General features: G+C 34.8%; 1 protein-coding gene and 1 long non-coding RNA gene across 2 annotated transcripts; both read left to right on the top strand.

The window, feature by feature from the left end:
* Nucleotides 1–5,734: 5,734 nt before the first annotated feature.
* Nucleotides 5,735–7,603, top strand: LOC147382305 (putative pectinesterase/pectinesterase inhibitor 32). Its single transcript, XM_086428494.1, has 3 exons — nucleotides 5,735–6,227; nucleotides 7,120–7,500; nucleotides 7,557–7,603. Exons 1-3 carry the CDS (start codon nucleotides 5,735–5,737, stop codon nucleotides 7,601–7,603), a joined length of 921 nt encoding a protein of 306 aa, XP_086284620.1.
* Nucleotides 7,604–7,665: 62 nt separating this feature from the next.
* Nucleotides 7,666–12,075, top strand: LOC147382304 (uncharacterized). The gene is made up of 3 exons (XR_015173254.1): nucleotides 7,666–7,758; nucleotides 10,559–11,227; nucleotides 11,343–12,075. It is a non-coding gene; the product is annotated as an uncharacterized LOC147382304 (long non-coding RNA).
* Nucleotides 12,076–22,511: the final 10,436 nt, after the last annotated feature.

Raw genomic sequence — 22,511 nt, 5'->3', positions numbered from 1 at the left:
TGTAGATGCCCGACTTGATGAAGATATAATATTTTTTATCGTTGTTGTTTGGTGCAGCAGCCACGGCATCAGATACAGAGGTAAAGTTACCACTGCCATCAAGTGCGACAATTGCATCGGGCTTGCACTCAAACTTGTGCTTGCCGTGGTGCTTGTTATGCACGATTTTATACACAATAAAATAACCAAACAACAAAATGAGCATTAGTTTTAACAACCTTGGTATTCTATCTAACATCCGCAACTGCAATGCCTCAAGAATAGCATGAGGAGTTAGTCAGCGGTTTGCCTCAATATTCATGGCATTTGGTGGTGATTGAACTTGGTTTGATGCTTCTACAGGTTGGGTTGTTGATGAAGAAGGTATTTCAGCCATTGATCTTTACTTCAGCTTCACCTGCATTTAAATTCTCATCATCCATAATCAGTCTATTTATGTGCTGCAGCTTATAGATGAAATCACAGTGAAAATAATCATAAACATGTTTAAAAAATTATCACAAGGTTAAAGGCAATAAGAAGAATTATTTAGACACTTTTTTTTATGCTAAGCAATGAAATACTCAGAATTATTATTATAGGTACTAGTGATGTTAATGATGGCGATGCATGATGTGCAAATATAGCTAAAAGATCAATTGAGCTCATCTTTCTGTACAATGAGGTGTGGCATTAGAGTAGCATGAAAGGATGAAAAAAATTACTTCATAAAATTAGCCTGTTTCGAAGGATAAAAAATAAGATGATTAATATGGTAAAATAATTAATTATGCATGGATCTTACAAGTTTCTAACCTCCCAATTTATGAATCTCACCAGATTGTATTTATTCATTTTTTGCTGGAAAATAAATGATCATCTCTTAAAGTAGCTATTTTCATATACAATATCCCTGTATTTTTAAGAGCAATGCTCTATCATGCATTTGACATAAAATTGTCACAGTCATGTCTTTTAGAAGATTAAGAGGGCAACGGTAAAAAACTAGCCTGTAATCCTCTATTATATTACTATTACTATCCATGGTTTTAAAACTCGCTTTTGCATCTCGTCTCGTACAGGCCTAATACCAAGTTGTCTCGGACGAGTTTTCCAATACATTTGAGACATCTCGTTCAAAAAATCAAAAAATTAAATGTGAGGTATAAAATCTCGGTAAAAAAAGTGACTTGTGAGTTGGTTTCGTTCAGCTCCAATACAGAGTTAACTCAGGCGATACGTCTCGGTCTTGGACGAGGTATAAAACCATGTTACTGTCATTACTACTACCATCAACCTTACATACCCAACAGACGGAGAAGTGGGAAAATGGGATTCCACCTCACCTTTCAGAAGAGCCAAAACTCATGCTGTTTTCTTAGAATAAAGAATGAAAGAAAGACCAAATATTTAATAGGGTGACAATGTACCTTAAGAGGAATGCTAGAAAGCAGTTTGGGTCATGAATAGATTATATAATTTACAAAACTGTGTTAGAAAGCAGAAACAACAGTCCTTTTCCTTTCCTTTTTTTTTTTTTTTTTTTGAACTTCTTTCAGAAAATCGCTTCAACTACTGCTAATTGCTAACCATATAGAAACTGTGTCAAAACTAAGGTGGTTCGTAAACCGCCTTCACCTTCTAATTACACAAGTGCATTCCACTAATCTAGAATTTTCCAAAAATATATAGTTCACACAAAAGTTTATGCACTTCAGAAGAATACTTTTATAGTTGGCACTAAATTCTTCACACTAAACACTTCATTACCACACACAATTGAAAGGTGTTTGGTGTATGATTATGAATGAGCCATGACTTTTAGGTGGGCAAACAAACAACATAAGTAATACTTACTGATTTAAGTATCCACCATGCAATTGATAGATGCCTTCTTGAGGAACCAAGACACATAGAGAAAATATTTGCTTTTTTCCTATAGGATTGTTTTCTGGCAAAAAATTTCTCTTTTTCTCTTGTTTGCACCTCCATCCCAGTCATCTTCACCTGATATGTGAAAAAAGTTCTTGAAACAGACCCACTAATAACACATTAATGTTTGATCCATCTAATAGTAGGAATAAGTCTCGAAATTATAGGGCCACCTACGACAATTTCTCTCTTTTCCAAACTGAGTAATATGAGAGTAGTTAGCTTTAAGGTTGGCTCAATGTGGGATCCAGGTCAGTGATCACTGCCTCTTTATCCGTATCTTCATTTTTTTTTTCATGTATTTCGAAAAACTTTCAGTTTCTTCTATTACTTAAAATAAAAAACTCAAGCTACTACAACATGCAACAATGACAACAAACAAAGTGTTATCCAAAAGATTTGGTGCTGTTCAAATGAATTTTTTTTCCTCCATTCCATTTTATCCAAATTCATGTCTTCTATCATTGAAAGTGAATTCATATGTAATCTACCTTCTTTGAACATGCACAAATGACTTTCTTTTAATTTAATTTTTTATATGAAAAATTTACTGGTTTAAAAAATATCTTAAAAACGTCCAATATTCAGTTTTACAAAACATAATTGATCTTACTATTTTGTTCTTATAATTTATTTATTTTTTAAATGGATTGGTATGCAGTTCACATAGCATGCACTCAAGTTCACTACCTTCTAAAAATTTATTTACTTCTAACTTTTGTCATAAATGTTCATGTTATACTTAAAGTCTTCTCATTAAACACCAGATTCAGTATACCTACCTCACCACTTCTTTGAAACAAAGTTCGATGCATAAATATGTACAAACAATGACTTTTTTCTGGTCGGCACTAACGATATGTGGTAACAGTTCTACTCTAAGTATCCACCTTGTAATTGATCAATGCCTTTTATACTGGTTGCCCAACTCCTTAACGGGTCCCACACTGACTGTAGATGGAGAATTGTTGCACCTATCCATGATTCTCTGTCTGTTTTATTGGCCCATGCAACTCATTGAAATATTATTCTCTGGTATGATTTTGTGGGGGGCACTAATGGCTGATTTGTGATTTTCTTTTGTTTTTTTATCTTGCCAACATATTTATGCATCAAACTTTGTTTTAAAGAAGTGGTGAGGTAGGTGTACCCCATTTAGAAGACTTCAAGTGTATCTGCTCACCACAACTAATTAACATTCATGGACATTTTATGACAAAAATTAAAATATATATATTTGAGAATCTAGTGAACTTGAGTGCATGCAATGTGAAATGCATACCAATACATTTAAAAATAAATAAATAACTTATAAGACGAAAATAGTAAGATCAATTATGTTTTATAAATATAAAGCTTTTTAAAATATTTTTTAAACCAGTAAATCTGCCATGTTGAAAATTAAAGTAAGAGAAAGTCATTTGAGGTGGTTTGTGGATGTTCAAAGAAGGAGGATTGAAATTCTAGATAAAATAAATATTCAAGTTGCAAGACTTAAAAGAATGTAGATGGGAATATGAAAGCATAGATGAATCCACTTGCCATGATATAAGACATGAATTTGGATAAAATGGAATGGAGGAAAAAAAAATCCTTTTAAATGATGCCAAAACTCTTGGATGACGCTTTGTTTGTTTTCATGCTTGTTGTAGTAGACTTGATTTTTTGATTTTAAGAAATAGAAGAAACTGAAAAACTCTAGAAATACAAGAAAAATGAAGATACCGAGATCAATGACATGGATCCCACATTGAGCCAAACTTAAAGTTGTCGTAGGTGGTCCTAATACTTTCTAGATTTATTCCTACTGTTAGATGGATCAAACATTAATGTCTTTTAGGTGGGTCTAATTCAATAAAATGTATCACATATCATGTAAAGATGACTGGGACTAGAGTTGCAAACATGAAAAAAGTGTGTAAAATTTTTCCAAAAAGCAAGCCTAGGAAGAAAGTAAATGTTTTTGTTTGGGTGTCTTATTTCCTCAAAAAGGCATCTTGCCATTGTATGGTGGATACTTAAATCAGTATTACTTACGTTGTTTATTTTCCCACCTAAAAGACATTGCTAATCCATGATTATACACCAAACACCTTTCAATTGTGTATGGAAAGGAGGTGTTTAGTGTCAAGAACTTTGTGCCTCAGTTCACTATTTATAACAATAAAGTATGTTTTGAAAGTGCATATACTTTAGTGTCATATTTTGGGAAAATTCTAATCCCAAGAACTAGATTTTACTGCATAGGGGAATGCATTTGTGAACAACACTAGTCCACTATGTTAGTCAGGCTATAACCTTAATAAGGCCTTTGGGTCAATTCAACAAGTTTTGAAACTATGACTACAATTAAATCAAACTAAAAGCAAATGAACCCATCAGCTGTTTGGCTGATGGCTAGTGATAAACTGAGATTAAGCAAATGATAATGATATCTAACTTTTTTGTCTGCTCTTTTTTGATGGGAAGGAAAACAACACAGGTATGGATGAATCATTCATTACTTGGAGTTATCACCACTAGTCCTATGAACTATATGATAAATATGGGGGGTGGATGGCTTTAAGGTAGTTTCAAGTATTCTTCTAATCTATCCCACATTAGCTTAATTCTCTCTATTTCTCTGTCTTTCCCTCCTCACAAATTTCCTATCTTCAGCACTCTCTTTACAATTCCTTCAACCTCTTATATGAAAACCAGTTGCCTATAAATCCTTGAATCCCCAGTCAGTCTTATTTTATTTCCTGAAACTGTAGAGATCTATAACCATCTCCTCTCTCCACCTTATTCCTCGCATCATTTCTGAACTTTTTTTTCGTAGGTAAGCAAGATTATTGGTTAGTAATTAGTTGGTGAAGGTGGTTTATGAACACAGATTGTGGTACCAATCTCAAAGACTTAAACCAACTTAGTATTGACAATTTTTTTATATAGTTAGCACTTAAGCAGTAGTTGAAGTGATTTTCTGAACGAAGTTCAAAAAAAGGAAAAGGAGCCACAGTTATACAAATTGATGAATTAACTGTTGTTGCCGCTTTCTAACACATTTTTTCAAATAATATAATCTACTCATGACCAAAACTTCTTTCTTGCATTCCTTTTAAGGTACATTGTCACCCTGTTAAATATTTGGTCTTTCTTTCATTCTTAATTCTAAGAAAACAATATCAGTTTTGGTTCTTCTGAAAGGTAAGGTGGAATCCCAGTTTCCCACTTCGCTGTCTGTTGGGTATGTAAGGTTGATGGTAGTAGTAGTAATTGTAATATAATAGAGGATTACATGACTGATAATTTTATTTCAAAAGCATGATAGAGAATTGCTCTTAAAATACAGGGATATTGTATATGAAAATAGCTACTTTAAGAGAGAGTCATGTATTTTGCTGCAAAAAATGAATAAATACAATCTGGTGAGATTCATAAGTAGGGAAGTTAGAAACTTGTAAGATCCGTGCATTATTAATAATTTTACCATATTACGTGTCTTATTTTTTATGCTTTGAAATGGGCTAATTTTATAAAGTAAATTTTTTATCCTTTCTTGCACCTCTGATGCCACTTCTCATGGTACAGAAAGATGAGCTCAATTGATCTTTTAGCTATATTTGCACATCATGCTTCACCGTCATAAACAGCACTAATACCTATAATAATAATTCTGAGTATTTCATTGTTTCGCATAAAAAGGGTCTAAGTGTAATTCTTCTTATTGCCTTTAACCTTGTATATTTTCACTGTGATTTCATCCATTAGCTGCAGCAAATAAATAGATTGATTACAGATGATGGGAATCTAAATGCAGGTGAAGCAGAAGTAAAGAGCAATGGCTGAGATACCTTCTTCATCAACAACACAACCTGCAGAAGCATCGAACCAAGTTCAAGCACCACCAAATGCCATGAACATTGAGGCAAACCACCGACTAACTCCTCATGCTATTCTTGAGGCATTGCAGCTGTGGATGTTAGATAGAATACCAAGGTTATTAAAATTAATGCTCGTTTTGTTGTTTGGTTATTTTATTGTGTATAAAATCGTTCACAACAAGCACCCTGGCAAGCACAAATTCGAGTGCAAGCCCGATGCAATTGTTGCACTTGATGGCAGCGGTAACTTTACTTCTGTATCTGATGCCGTGGCTGCTGCACCAAACAACAATGATAAAAAACATTGTATCTTCATCAAATCGGGCATCTACATAGACAACGTAGAGGTTGGTCCAACAAAGAAAAACATTGTTTTTGTGGGAGAAGGAATGAACAGGACAGTGATCACATCTGACAGCTCAGGCCTTAAAGGAGATAATGCAACAGTTAGTAAGTTACTGTCTTTATGTGTCTCATCTTGTTTAATTTTCTGGCGTATTTCAACATATATATAGATGGCACATTAGTACAAATTATATGCAGAAATGTGGGGCTTATCAGATTAAGATGATTAACACTTTTCTAACATTACTGTGGTCTTAGGAAGCTTGTCTAATAACGTCTGAAACATTGAGCACATAACGTAATTTTGAGCCTTTAAATGATTTTAGGAACACAGAACTTCTGCACACAATCAATAAATAGTAGTCCTTGAAATTGATCATATTTATATAGTCCTATTATTTTTGGCATGAAATGCTTTTAGACCAAATCGCTACATTCTTGCCTTCTGAAAATCACGATAGTGGTTATCTATTTTGGTATTGGTGACCTTGGTGTCTTGTTCACAGAAGCATGTGTTTGTGTGTGTGTTCTAAATTCTCTCTTTGCAAAAAAAAAAAAAAAATTCATTTGAAAAGTGAGATTCTGGAAGCAGAGCCTCTTTTTTTTTTTTTCCACCAAATATTTACAGATATGGAGCATAATAATACTGGATGTATATACTTTGTTTCTTGTTTGGGTATGAGGCCACTCATGTATGTTGAGAAATTGGTACAATAAGTATTTCTTTGAGTTTTTTCTACATCTTTAGATATACTACTGTGTCAGGAGTATCAGATTATTTGAAATATTAGTTTATATTGCAATATCTTCTATCCAATTGCATGACAGAAATTTATATACAATAAGTGATCAATAATCCTTGGAATTAAGTGTATATCTGTTATCTTCCTCATTTAGGAGTTTTGTATTTCACTAAAGAGTATGACTTTTCTACAGAACTAATTTTAATATTATCTTGATCTTTCTAATTAGAAGCACTTTTTTTATTATTCTATAGGGGTCTTGGGACATGGATTCATGGCCATAAATTTGACTATGGAAAACTCTGCCGGAATGTATAGAAAAAATGCTGTGGCGTTTCATAGTCAATCTGACCAATCTGTGCTTTATCGGTGCATCTTTCGTGGGTACCAGTCCACCTTAAGTCTGGTTCAGAGCGGACAATTATTTAAGGACTGCATAATATACGGGACACACAATTGCATATTTGGAGATGCAATGGTAGTGTTCCAGAATTGCTGTGTGTTTGTGGGAAATTCTCTCCCCATGAAGAACAATGTGATCATTGCACAAGGAGGAACAAAACCTGAGAAGGGCACCGGATTTGTATTTCATTACTGCGTTATAGATGGTGCCCCGGATGTCATACCATCACAAGGTAGTACATACTTGGGTTCATCCTTGGGAGATCAATCTACCATTGTTATCATGCAGTCCTTCATGGGTGGGTTAATAAATCCGGCAGGGTGGGTTCCTTATAATGGGACTGTAGCAGCAAATACAATTACATATGGAGAATTTAACAACACGGGGCCTGGTTGTCAGCATATCTGAAGCAAAGATGTACACAGTAGGAGCTTTTATCAATAAGCATGACTGGTTGTCAGCAACTGGAGTACCTTACATGGCAGGCTTGGTGAGACATTTTTTAGTTCTTATATTTCTAGATAGTCTTAAATATAAATATGGGTATTCATCCTCTCTAATTTATCATTGTTGCTTCTTCTTTTGTGTGTGTGTGCAGTTTCAGTGACCTATGTTCAGCCAGCACTGCCAGCTGATAAGAAACTTGAGACAACCTTGATTGTGCTTAGGCTGACCAATTTTGTTTATTTATTTTTGTTGATCAATAAATAAGCAAATTAAATAAACAGCAATTAAATAACATATAGATCAGAAAATGCATACCCACATATTACTTTTCATTTTTTGTTTTATTATTATTATTATTATAGAGATCCACCCATTCATATTGCTTTACATTTTAATTGGCTCATCTTACTCATCAAGTTGAGACGCAATAGCCAAAATGAGATCAATAAGAACATCCACAACCAGACTCCTTTGAGTTAATGTGGGTTCAACAGACGGTGGCGCTTTTAGTGAATCCATACAATCAAGGACAGCATTTCCAGTACCTCCGGCGACAATATATACTTCATGATAATCACGCTCAGTGAAGCGACTTGCAACTGCATCGAGACCTCCTACAACACGCTCATAATCACTTGAACAAATACTTAGGCGCCGTTTTAGTTCAGGATCGGTGATATTAGGAAGCACGGAACGGATATAGTTGTAATTGTCTGTAGCATTGACCATACCTAAATTGATAGAGACACCTAGGAGGCCATGAAGATCTGCTGTCTCTGTACGAGGATCGGAACTCAAAATGTTGACACATAAATTGGGATCATCGGCCTTAGAGCAAAGCTGGTTAAGCAGGACCTTACTAATCTTCACAGACACCCTTGCAAATGATGGGTCAAAGAAGAGAAACAACAGAGAAAAAGTAACAAGTATGTATGAACTATGAAGGAGATAAGAGGCCATTCTTTGCTTTGTTATTGCCATGAAACTACACAAACATATATATACGAGACTCTTTTACACTTGTTATGATGGAAATGTTTGGTGAGATTATTTCCAGATTATGAAGCACTTTGTAGATTTGAGGGGATTCTCTTCATGCCAAGCATAGCTCCACCATTTATTATTTGACTTAAATCACAGATTTCCTATAGATTACATAGAGAAAACTGTACTAATCCATAAAAAACAATCTCACCAAACACTTTCACCATAGAAGTACCATAAAACAGTCTCTTATGTTGTTTGTGAAGTTCTATCATCTCCTCCCCAAAACAGAAGAAATACAAAGAAGAATAGCCTCTTCTCTCCTTCATAGTTCCTATACACTTTCTTATCTTTTACTATTTTGTCTCTTCTTCAAACCTATCTCTGCAATGGTTTCTGTGAAGGCTACCGAGATCTTGGTTAAGCATCTCTTCTCCAAGACTGGGGATCCTAATCCATGTGTCAACATTCTAAGTTCTAATCCTGCAAACACCACAGATCTTAAGGATCTCCTAAGTGTCTCTATCAATTTAGTCAATGGTACAGACACATCCAATTATATCAACTCCTTGCTTCCCAATACCACTGTTCCTGATTCCTAAACTAAGGCAACGCCTCATTCTTTGTTCCAATTATTACATAAGTATTATCACAGGTCTTTACTCAGTTGCAGATAGCTTCAAAGTAAATAATTATGACGATTTAAGGACCATCATAGTGGGTACAAGAGATATTCTTGATAAACTATAGATACACTAAAATCACCACAACCAGTTGAATCTCCATTAACACAGCGAAATCATATTGCGGATGTTCTTATTATGTTTTACAAGAAGTGGTGATCTTCCTTTCGCACAGATCCATTTCATTAAGAACAATTGGTTTTTTGAAAGCTACGTTAAAATCATCTTAGAGTTAACATGTCGGCCCATCGGTTTCACCATTGAAGCATACTTTACCCTCTGAGAATAATTTTTCTCCTATGAATTCACATCAAAGGAAATAAAGCAAAAGAACTTAGTATTGTAAAGGTGGCAAACATGCACACAAAATAGGTTATTGTGGACAAAAATGTCACTATCTCTGTTGCAGGAATGGGGAACATATCAGAAGATTTGGCATACAGACCCATATACCACTCTGTTTTTTTATTAGAGAGCCACCAATTAATATTAATGGTTTTTCCTAGGTATCATCCTTTTAGGATGTAAATTACTTCTTTAAAAAAAAAAAATGGGCCTATTTTTCCGTTCTTTCTCTCTTTAATGAGCATTCTTTCTTACTTCTTACTTAGAAACTAAAGGTGAGACAAGAGAAGAAAGTAGAGAAGACTCTCCATAATTCTTTTTAAAGAAAATCATTCTTGACATTTCAAGAATGTATGTCGCAATCACGAATGTGGTACACACTGGTAGTCTTAGGAAAAATCTTAATCTTTACATTAAGTACTGGATGTATATACTTTGATTCTTGTTTAGGTGTGAGGCTAATCATGTATATGTACATGTACATTCAGAAATTTGTAATACAATATATAAAAATGATAGATATTCCTTCAAGTTCTCTACATCTTTAAGGACATACTACTGTGTCAGGATAGATTAATATCTAGGGAACATATATCAGGTTAATTGAGTACTAGTTTATGTTGCAATATTTTCTATTCAATTGTGTTACAGAACTACATATGCAATGAGTGATCAATATTAAGTTGTATATCCATTATCTTCCTCATTTATTTATGTTCAAGTCAAACAGATTTTTCTGTTCCACCAAATTAAGAGTGAGTTTTTTTACAGAACTAATTTTCATATTATAGTGATCATTCTAATCAGAAGCATCTTTTGTTTATTCTATAGGTGTATTGGCAGATGGATTCATGGCCATAAATTTGACTATGGAAAAACTCTGCTGAAGATGCTGTGGCGTTTCATAGTGCATCTGACCAATCTGTGCTTTATAGGTGTATTTTTCGTGGGTACCAGTCCACCTTAAGTCCGGTTCAGGGCAGAAAATTCTTTAAGGACTGCATAATTTATGGGACACACAATTTCATATTTGGAGATGCAATGGTAGTGTTCCAAAATTGCAGTGTTTATGTGGGAAATCCCCTCCCCACGAAGAACAATGTCATCATAGCACAAGGAGGAACAAACCCTGAGAAGGGCACTGGATTTGTATTTCATTACTGCACGATAGATACTGTCCCAGATGTCATACCGTCACTAGGTAGTACATACTTGGGTTTATCCTTAGAAGCTCAATCTACCATTGTTATCATGCAGTCCTTCATGGGTGGGTTAATAAATCAAGCTGGGTGGGTTCCTTATAACGTAACTGTACAAGCAAATCCAATTACTTATGGGGAATTTAACAAGACTGGGCCAGGACCAATTACAATAAACCGTATATGATGGATAGGATTTAGAATTTTAAGTATATCTGAAGCTAAGATGTTTACAGTACAAGCTTTTATCGATGGGCATCACTGGCTGCCATCAACAGGGGTACCTTACATTGCAGACTTGGTGAGACATTTGTTAGTTCTTATATTTCTAACTAGTCTTAAAAATAAATATGGGTGTTGGTCTCCTCTCTAATTTATTAATATTGTTGCTTTTTTGTGTGTGTGCGTGTGTGTAGTTTCGGTGACCTATGTCCAGCACTGCCAGCTGATGAGGAAATTGTGACAACCACGATCATGCTTACGTTGACCATTGTTATACATATATTTTTTCTGTGATCGATGTATATCACCAAGAGTGAGATTTATTGGATGTTTTAATCATTTAATCTTGGTTAGGATTTTCTTTTAGGCCAGAAGTGTTGTGTTTGTGAACACCCTTTGCTCACGTAATAATTTGATCAAATACCTATTGTGTACTTAACCAAACACCTTATATGCTACACCTTCCAAGAATTTGTTTGATAATGGCAATGAAAGGTAACCCAACTAATAGTAGCAAATGCAAAGAAGATAAACAATCACACTAAGAAAAGAGTAATTACACAATACCCACAACACGAGATTTTATGTGGTTCACCCAAAGGCTACGTCCATGGAGGTATGATCATTGGAGCTCAATTTCACTATGACGAAAACGAGCCAAATCGATACAAAGACTCCCTTTATCACTTAGATTTTCCTTCTTCTAGATTTCGATCTTCCTCAACCTCTCCTCTCTTGGGTTTCTTTCTTTCTCTACTCTCTCCTCTAGAAAAAACTTAGATTTGAAATTAGACGTCTTACAACAAAAGAATAAAACCCTTTTTAGAATCACCACATAAGTGGGTCACTTACATAAGTTACAAGACCAACCCAAATTACCTTAGACCGACCCAATAATGCACACACTTGGACCGGGCCTAATTGATTTTTAAGTCATACTTCAACAAGAAGTCAATGGGTCTATATAGCTTGTAAATTAGAATATACATAACGACCAAAGATCTGGTATGCATAGTAATAGCATATCAATTAAAAAATACATAACCACATATTACTTTTTCATTTCTTATTATTACTATTAATATTACATTACATTTTAATTAGTTTGTCTTACGCATGAAGTTGAGGCACAATAGCTAAAATGGCATCAATAAGAACATCCACAACCAGACTCCTCTGAGTTAATGTGGGTTCAACAGGCGGTGGTGTTTTTAGTGCATCCATACAACAAATGATGGAATTTCCAGTACCTTCAGCAACAACATATACTCCATGATAATCATGCTCAGTGAAGCATGTTGCAACTGTGTCGAGACCTGATAGAGACCCTTGCAAAGGATGGGCCGAAGTAGAGAAACAACAGAGAAAAAGAAACGAGTATGTAAAAACTACGAAGGAGATAAGAGGCCATTCTTTGCTTTGCTATTGCCATGGTGTATATATATATATGAGTCCCGTTCAATGGCTAACTTTTTGGCAAAACATTTTTCAAAACATGAGTTAGAAGTTTTGGAATGGGCTGATTTTTGGTGAGGATGATCTCTACGATGAGGAGATCATCATCACCAAAAATCAGCCCATTCCAAAACTTCTAACCCCATCAAAAATAGTTTACAAAAAATGGACGGTCCACGATTTTTCAACTTGTAAACATGGGTTAGAAGTTTTGGAATGGGCTGATTTTTGGTGAGAATGATCTCCTCACCGTAGAGATCATCCTCACCAAAAATCAGCCCATTCCAAAACTTCTAACTCATGTTTTGAAAAATGTTTTGCCAAAAAGTTAGCCATTGAATGCTACCCTATATATATATATAAGACTCTTTTACACTTGTTATGATGGAAATGTTTGGTGAGATTATTTCAAGATTATGAAGCACTATGTAGATTTGAGGAGATTCTCTTCATGCCAAGCTTAGCTTCACCATTTATTATTTGACTTAAATCACAGATTTTCTATAGATTACATAGAAAAAAACTATACTAATCCATAAAATACAATCTCACCAAACACTTCAACCATTGAAGTACTATGAAACAGTCTCTTATGTTGTTTGTGAAGTTCTATCATCTCCTCAAAACCGAAGAAATACAAAGAAGAATGGCCTCTTCTCTCCTTCATAGTTCCCATACACTTTCTTATCTTTTACTATCGTCTCTTCTTCAAACCTATCTCTGCAAGAGTTTCTGTGAAGGCTACCAAGATCTTGGTTAACCATCTCTGCTCCAAGACTGGGGATCCTAATCCATGTGTCAACATTCTAAGTTTTAATCCCTGTACAAACACCGCAGATCCTAAGGATCCTCTTGAAGACACATCCAATCATTTCAATTCCTTGCTTCCCAAACCACTGATCCTGATTCAAAAACTAAAGCAACGCCTCATTCTTTGTTCCAATTATTACGTAATGTAGTGAAACTACACACAAGAACAAAATGCACAGAACCTAATAGAAGCAGTAGTACTGCTACAGCAATCAACTAGCAGCAGCAGAAATTTATAAACAAGAACAGAACAGAAAATAAATGTAACAAGAAGGATTTATACTGGTTCAGAATGCAATGAGCATTCCTACATCCAGTTTCGGCTTGGCCTTTCAAATCCACTATTTGCAATGAGAGTTACAGAATACAAGGTATAGAACTCAGAGATTACACCAAAGAAAATACATTCAGCTCACACACTCAAGGTCCAACAATGGCACCCTTTTACACTGATATTTTTACTTTCTCACTTTTCTCTCTACATGAACACACCTTTTTTCTCTCTCTCTTTTTGCTACCTCAATCCTCCTTGGATCCAGCAATATATTCCTTTTTCATCACAATGTTCTGCAGTACAGTTTGTTATCTCCAATCCAATAGAAAAACAGCAAGTGTCATCTATACACAAGGGCAAGGAATAAAACATTCTTGCCAGGCTGGATTAGTGACAAACCAAATCAGCTGCCAGGTGAGACAAACCAGTCAGCACCTAAAGATTTTGGATCACTATACCACACGTAAGTATTATCGCAGGTCTTTCCTCAGTTGCAGATAGCCTCAAAGTAAATAATTACAATGATTTAAGGACTATCATAGTAGGTACAAGAGATACTCTTGAAGAAAATAATTGCCCACAGTGTCTTAGTCCTACGCTTCTCAAAGAAAATAAATGCAAACTCCATTAGAGTTAGGTAACATTTTCATATAGCACACATTGATGCACATTATACTGAGCCAAGGTTTAGATAAAATAGAGGATTTTACAGCGAAAATCCTCTACTTCAGGGACTGTGATAGTTATCCAACTCAAGTTCACCATTTTGTAGCAGTGTGACATCCATGGGCCCATTGGCTTATGAGATTTTGTTCACTTTTGGTATACTAGAACAAAATTTTTGTTTTATAAATAATTTCTATCCAGGGTAGGAACGGTTTGAAAACAATTTGAACTAAGAGAAAAATGATGGAAATGGTTTGGACACATTCTGTGAAAGCTGATTGCAACTTCAGCTAGACAAGAAGGTTATAAAATAGTGAGAGGAAGCCCACAAGAATGTCAATTTAGATAAGGGTATATTTTCATGATTGTTAAAATGCCCAAGGATCGGAAATCAAAATGTTGACACATAAATTAGGATCATCGGTGTAAGAGCAAAGCTGGTTAAGTAGGACCTTAGTAATCTTCACAGGCACCCTTGCAAAGGATGGGTCGAAGAAGAGAAACAATAGGGAAAAATAAACAAGTATGTAGGAACTATGAAGGAGATAAGAGACCATTCTTTGCTTTTTTATGTCCATGGAACTACACAAACATATATTACACTTGTTTTAAGGGAAGTGTTTGGCGAGATTATTTCAAGATTACAAAGCACTTTGAAGATTTGAGGGGATTCTCTATGTGCAAAGTTAGCTTCACCATTTATTGTTTGACTTAAAACACAGATTTCCTAGTATTACCTAGAAAAAAAAAAAACTATATTAATCCCTAAAACTATCCTACCAAACACTTTCACCATAGCAAGTACTATAAAACAGTCTTACTGCTTCTTTTGTTTTGTTTTGTGTGTGTGTGGGTGGGTGGGTGGGTGGACGGGCTAAGTAAGCAAGGTGTATATTAATATTATTAATCATAATGAAAAAAATAATTAATGTCGATTTGGCTCAAAAATACTCATACTCTTCTCATTCAACAAAATATATTAAAATGGAACTTACTCAAATAAAATAACTTGATCACCCAAACGGTCTTTTTTCATGATTTATAAATGGCCCAAGGGACTATGTGAATTATTTGGGGTCAACTAAACGAATCATGTTCCTCCTTTCACTAATGGCCTAGAAATTATTTACAAAACGAAGATTTTGTTCCCCGGTATGCTAGAAGTGAACCAAATATTTATAAGCCAATTAGCCCAAGAATGCCACAATGCTAAATATTTATAAGCCAATGGGACAACTAATCGAAGTTTTTGAAGTACAAGTTTTTCACCATAAAATCTTTGGAATACTAAAACTTTATCTAAAACTAAGAGAGTTTGCATTTAAAAACTCTATGGATTTTTCTCGAGCAGTGTGGGATTAAGACTGTTAAAGCCCACGGGCCTAACTCATCCTTGAAAATCGACTTGCAAGGAGAGGGTTTCCCCCACTTTATACATTACACATCCCAATAGTACCCAGATGATGTGAGACTATTCTAACTCTCCCCCTCAGCACCAGGGCTGGAGACACTCGACTCTCCCCTTCCTCGCATGGTTGGAGATACTAACTGATAAGGTCCCATAAAGCCATTTTTGGGACCGTAATTACACAAGGTTTATCGACATGTGATTGCTATTTCTACCCAAATAAACACAAATTGTACAAATGTGCCTAAATCAATGAACTAATAGAATTTCTTACTATTTGCAGGTAAATAGGGTAAATTTCGGAGACAAATAATTTTGTACCAATTTTTGTTACAATGTTCAAGACAAATGGGAGCAGCCAACCAAAACTCAACCCCCAACTTTGCCACGTCACCAAGCTACTGCACCCTTGTGGTGCTCCACAGTGATCTCGAGGAGTTGTGCTTTGAGATTCGAGCTAAACATTTCAGACTCTTTGGCTGTTGCAACTGTAGACTAATGAGTGGGTTTTATACCTGTGAATTAACTACTTTTAAGTATAATATTTTGTTAATTTTAGAGTCTTTTAGTTGTTTTTATTTAAGTTTAGTTTGTTTTATAGTTTTGTGTGATTATGTGCTTTTATTTGATTTTTATACTTATTTTGCAATTCAAGAGCATTATGGAACATTGGGATAATTGCTAACAATTAGAAGAAATTCTGACTCCAAATTGGTTCACTCTTTGAAGAAGAAAACTATGCATACAAGCTAAAAAGTCTTCAAGCCGCAACTTGATAGCAATCAAGGCCATAGCGCAAGTTCAAGAATTTCACAACACGGAAATGCGGGCCGCAGCATGGCATATTTTGAGGTCGCGGCCCCATTACGTTTTCAACATTATTCGTTGATTTGTTTTTGTCAAATTAGAGGCGAATTTGGAGACACTTAAACCCTAATGACTCCATGCCTATAAATAGAAAAGATTCAATCTTTTAGAGGGTTAACAAGTTCTTAGTTTTTCTTAGAGGCAGAAAGTTGAGAATGAGGACAAGATTTGGAGATCGACTTTTGAGTTTTATTTTCCTGAACTTATTTCTTTTCTTAATTTTGTAGTCTCTAAGAATGACTGAATACTTGTGTGATTGCGTTTTATTTTCAATGATAAATTAATTTCCATTCTAGGGTTATAATGGAACCCATTCATGATGCTTGATTAATTTTCTGTCTTTCTTCTATGATTATTTTTACATGTGATTGTTTATTGTATCTGATGTTTAATGCAATTTAATTAACTAGTCATTGATTGAATTGAATTGGTGAACATTAATAATATCGATAGAGTTGTTTTGTATTCATGACCTAGATAGAATAACATACGTTAATTTGAGATAGACATATACTCACGTTACATGTGCATCCTTTATGAGAATCTATTCTTAATGAATTCTTTTTTATTTAATACTCATAGACATATAGGGAGTTAATCTAGGAAGATATTTTTACATGACCATCGATAGAGGTTTGTAGAGAATTTAGTACTCTTGGGTGACAATCATAGTAGATTAATTTATCATAGAGGAAATGAGAATTTAATCAAGTAGATTGTTTGGGAGAAATTATAAACCTAGGTTTTATTACTCATTGATTTTAAATCTACAAATTTATTATCTGCGTTATTTTCCTTGCTTATTTTCAAATCTTATTTTTCACTATTTTTTGGATAAAATTAGAGTGAGATAAATTGGTAATTAACTATTAATTGGTATTTAGTCTCTGTGGGACCGATACTTTCTCATCACTTTATTACTTGTTTCGATATGTATACTTGCGTGCGTAAATTAGACTACATAGACCCTTCTCAGATCAAATATCACAAAAAAATGACTCGAAAACCCAAATAGAAAATCTATAAATTGAGCGGTTGTCCCAAAGGAAGGGGTCCATCTTCTTCTTCTTAATTTCACTATGTATTTTCTATTTTGTGAGAGAGAGAGTTCTTTAATTTGAAACACAATTTTATTGCTATAAATGGGAACAAAAACACTATAGTCTTCAAACAAAATGCCTCATTACCACAAAACTGAAAAGTGTTTGGTGTGTAATTATGGTGAAGACAATGACCTTTTGGTGGACCACCAAACAATGTAACTATACTTATTTAAGTATCACCAAACAATTGTTCGACGCCTTTGTTAGGAAACAAGACACCCAAAGAAAACATTATTTTTTCCTAGTATGCTTTATGCCAAAAAAAAATCTCACTTTTTTCTATTTTTTCCCCCCACCATCGTAGTCATCTTTACCTGATATGTGAAACATATTCTGTAAACAGACCGACTAACAACATATTAATGTTTGATCCATCCAATAATAGAAATATTAGGACCGCGGACCACCCATTAAGACTTTGTTTCTTTTCCAAATCAAGTAGTACTAGTGCAGTTAGCTTTAAGATTGACTCAATGTGGGATCCATGTCATGCATGGATTGCTCCATTGTCCTTGTCCACATTTTTTTCTCGTATTTCTAAGACTTTTCAGTTTCTTTATCTATTACTTAAAAATAAAACAGTACTCAAGTCTACTACAACAATAATGACAACAAACAAAGACTTACTTAAAATTTTTCGGATCGATTAAATGAAGAGTCGTGCATGGTGAAGTGTCGTATATACCTTCACCATCCCCCTTCTCATTCACATTCTTTTTAGTCTTTCTCACATTCTTAAGTTCTTCAACTTGAATATTCATTTTAACAAGTATTGTAAATTTGTAATTCCCCATTGTTAATTGACATCAAATGATTCTCCTATTTTAATTCTACAAACAAGTTTTTTTTGATTTAAAACATATATGCTGATTTGATAATTTTCTAAAAATTTTGTTTTATTCTAATTAGTAATTTCCTCTTATATATTCTAGTATTTCCATCCATCCATCCCTACCATCTTTTTCTCTACTATCCTCAATTTATTAACTCAACACTTCTTATACCATAATTGTATCAAATATAATTGGCTTCCCTCTCTGATTCAATGTACCTATGTCCATGCTTTTTTAAAACAAGTTTGATGTACAAATATGCACAAACAATGACTCTTTTTTTTCTGGTTGGCACTAACAATATGTGGTAATAGTATTGTAGACACCCCATTTTCACACTCTCCCGATTAATCAACTCGTCAACTATATTGCGATGGTTCCTAATGATGGATGAATATTCCAATATTTTTTGTTGTTGCCAGATATGTTTCAAAAATTCAGATAAGGTATTTCAAGCAAGAAAAACTTTAGAAACCATGTTACGCTAGGAAAATATGACCCAAAAACATAGAAATCATCATTATGGGACAAAAAGAAGCTTTATGAGAAAAATCACTTTAAAATGACCAAATTACCAAAATACCTCTAACATCAAAACATCCCTAGAGCCTACATAACGCTTAGAAAACCCTTTCAAACACATAAAATAACAAAGTGAAACAAAATAAACTGTTTTGCCAATTTTTACCAAATGCAACAAAATTACGAAATCGCCCTCATAGAGCACACAATCATTTTATGCCAAAAACCCATAAGTAACACAACCCGATACTCCCATTGAATTCCTTACGAAAAACTGATTTCAAAACATCCCAAAACATCTAAAAACAATCTCTCAACCTAAAAGTCCTCTTTGAGGGTAAAACGGTAATTTTTCAACTATAAAAATTTAGAATTTTGAAATTAATAATTAAAATATTAATTAACATAAAGTGGAATCTTAATAAATTAAATAAAAAATTTGAATAAATAAAATCAATCAATCAAGCCCACAGGTCAAATTTTAAATGGTAGCCCAATTATTTAAGTGGGGCCCAGATGATATTTATTAAAGACCCCTCCATCTGGGATCCCAAAGAATTAAAAATATAATTGGGAGGTTCTCCAAAAACTTAAAAATTTTCATTGTACATAAGATTCAAAATCATAATTAAACAACTTAAAGAGACCTAGTTAAACATTAATTCTTCCAAAAAGTTCTATAAAAAAGAGGCTCCACAACCTAAATTCGCAGGTCAAGAAAAATCATAGAAAAAAAAAGCAGAAAAATCATAGAAAAAAGAAGCAAAAATCTCCCTAGCATTTCCAAAACCCTAAATCTGAAGCCTCAAGTCCCTACCTAACACCCAAACATCATTTTTTACTCGAAAAACATCTAGAAACCCTCAAAACTAGAAAATATTTAGATTTAAGAGAAGAATACCTCATCTCGAAGATTAAAAGCGAATATAGTAACGGAGACAAAAGTAGGAAGACTCACAAGAGGATCGCTCTCTGCCAGTTCTAAGAAAATCAACAGTCACAATCACCCAGGTAAAAAAGGTATATTTTAATTTTAAGTTTTTTTAGGTTATTTTTGCAATGTAATTTTTTTGGGAATAGTAGAGACTGACGTTCGGACGGGGTTGGTGCCAAACACCTTCCAATCCTCGTAACAAGATCCTCGGACCCATTTTCTTTTGTAGATCAGTACTTTTTATCTGTTTTGAGTCATGTTTCGATTCTTAAATCGTAAAACTAGGTAGCAACTCCCAAAACACCAAAAAAGTGGATCCGCACCCGCGGATTGAGGGAGCTTTCAAGTATATATTCTAAGTATCCACGTTGGAATTGATCCATGCCATTTGAGCCTAAATCGCTTATTAATGGGTCTCACACCTGCCTTTAGATGGCAAATTGTTGCCCCCATCTCTTGATTTTATATCTTTTCTATGGGCCTACACATTGAGAATGATTCTGTGGGGGGTACTAATGGTTAATTATCCCATGCACATGACATACAGAGAGATGATGTGACGCCCCGCCAAACGCTAACACAAATCCCAAGGTACTAGGTGGCACCTCGAAATTTCGGCATGGTCTCCTCTATTTATGTTAGCATTTCATGGAACTCAAACCTGATAAACCAATTTATAACAAAACCTGTATATAAAAATGTAGATACAGGAAAAATAACAGCGGAAGACTAATTACATCTAACATGTAAGTAGATCAGAGTGCAGAAGATTTATCAATATACAAGCTTACCAAAACACTCTCACTCTAACATAGGCCTAAACTCTCAAATCCAAAAACTACACACATCCTGGATGAAACTGACAACACTAAGGGATGTGGCCCTAGTGCTCACCAGGCAATAAATTCTGATCGTCGATCTGATCGACCGGATACTCCTCAATTACTGCCTCTACGCCTGTCTCAGTGGCTGCAAATGCTGAAACTAAAAAAAATAGGAAGGAAAGGGTGAGTAACAATGGTTACCCAGTAAGTCCACAGCCAATTCCTACTAATAACCCTTCCTAAGCATGATCGAATAAAGCATACTAAACATTTTAATACATGCAAGGTCTTACAAGATAAAATACGATCAACTGGTACATATAGCTAGGGATGAGCAACTAAACAGTTTAAAAATTACACATAACATCAATCATCCATACTCATTATACATTTTCCATTTTATGCAAATAATGTTGACAACATTAAAATAATAGACATGCTTCTCAGTTTATAATTCGAAATATAACAACAGATACATAATACAAATGGTGGAGTATTGGAATTAAAGAGTTGGGATTCACGACTGGATCGCTCCCAGTCAGGACATGATATTCCCCAATAACATCGTAGTTCCTGATTTTGTGGCTGGTCGTGTCTACCACGCTTGCGGAACCATTTATCCGGCTCAGGCTGGCCGTTTGACGTGACCGTAAGCAATGGGTCTCTTTTCGATGTGTCAGAACGTTCGACTACTACTAGATTGTTAGTGATCACTGACTAATCATCTTCGTATATGCCTATCAGGCGTGCATGTGATTCCCAAATGACACTCCACTCGTATACGACCACCTTTACAATACACGTTCACTGGTAAAGATAAGAAAGGAATGGACCCGGATTCCAGTTGTGACTCCACTCTCATACGCGTCCCATACCACGTATGAGTTTAGTGGTCCCTACCGTACATCCCAGGATAGTGTACCCCTCCGGATGATGTGACACACTATCCCTTCAGGCATTCACAAACCCTTTAACAGCTCACAAAATAGCTACGTACATATATGATTTTTCATTTAAAACAAAAGAGAAATTAACAGAACAGGGTTGAGAACGGATATCCAGTTCCTACCATGCAACCGTGGCCAATCGGCCTAAAATAAATAACAGTACTCAGCGCAAGCGCTAACATAATCGGAAATAAATATGCAACCCTTTCATTAATAACCTGGATATCCTTTCACCAACCTACACACAACATACAATGTAAAATGCAGACATCACCCCTCGGGTGTGATTCTGACATTTTACCGTTCATTCCCTTTTCTCATTCTCTCAACATTCTCATTTTTCATCCTTTCAAATCAACCATTCATTTCCAATCTTTCAAAGTCATTCTTTTGGTCTTTCCATTGAAAACCACCGAAGTTTATTCAAAAACAAGGTCCCAGCGATGCTCGGGACCAAAGCTGTTAAAAATAGAGAAAGCTGGTGAAAATTTGGCTAAGTGTCAGAAACTCAAATTTTCAAAGTTCTCGAAATTAAAAACGGGTTTTTCGAAATGAAAGTCTTGATCATGAGATTCGACACCATATAGTTTTTGTAATCTAATTCAAAGGAACGCGAAAGTTATTTCATTTTGAAAACTTGCCGAAAACGTCGAAAAATACGTTTTGTTCTTGAAACCAAAATTCGGATTTTGATCCTTTGAGATTTGGATCTTAAAACCA

The sequence above is a fragment of the Akebia trifoliata genome, chromosome 16 (assembly GCF_017979445.1).
Source record: "Akebia trifoliata isolate Shusen 1 chromosome 16, ASM1797944v1, whole genome shotgun sequence".
Classification (NCBI taxonomy): Eukaryota; Viridiplantae; Streptophyta; class Magnoliopsida; order Ranunculales; family Lardizabalaceae; genus Akebia; species Akebia trifoliata.
The sequence above is the reverse complement of the archived record's forward strand: the minus strand, read 5'-3'. Positions and strand labels throughout refer to the sequence as shown.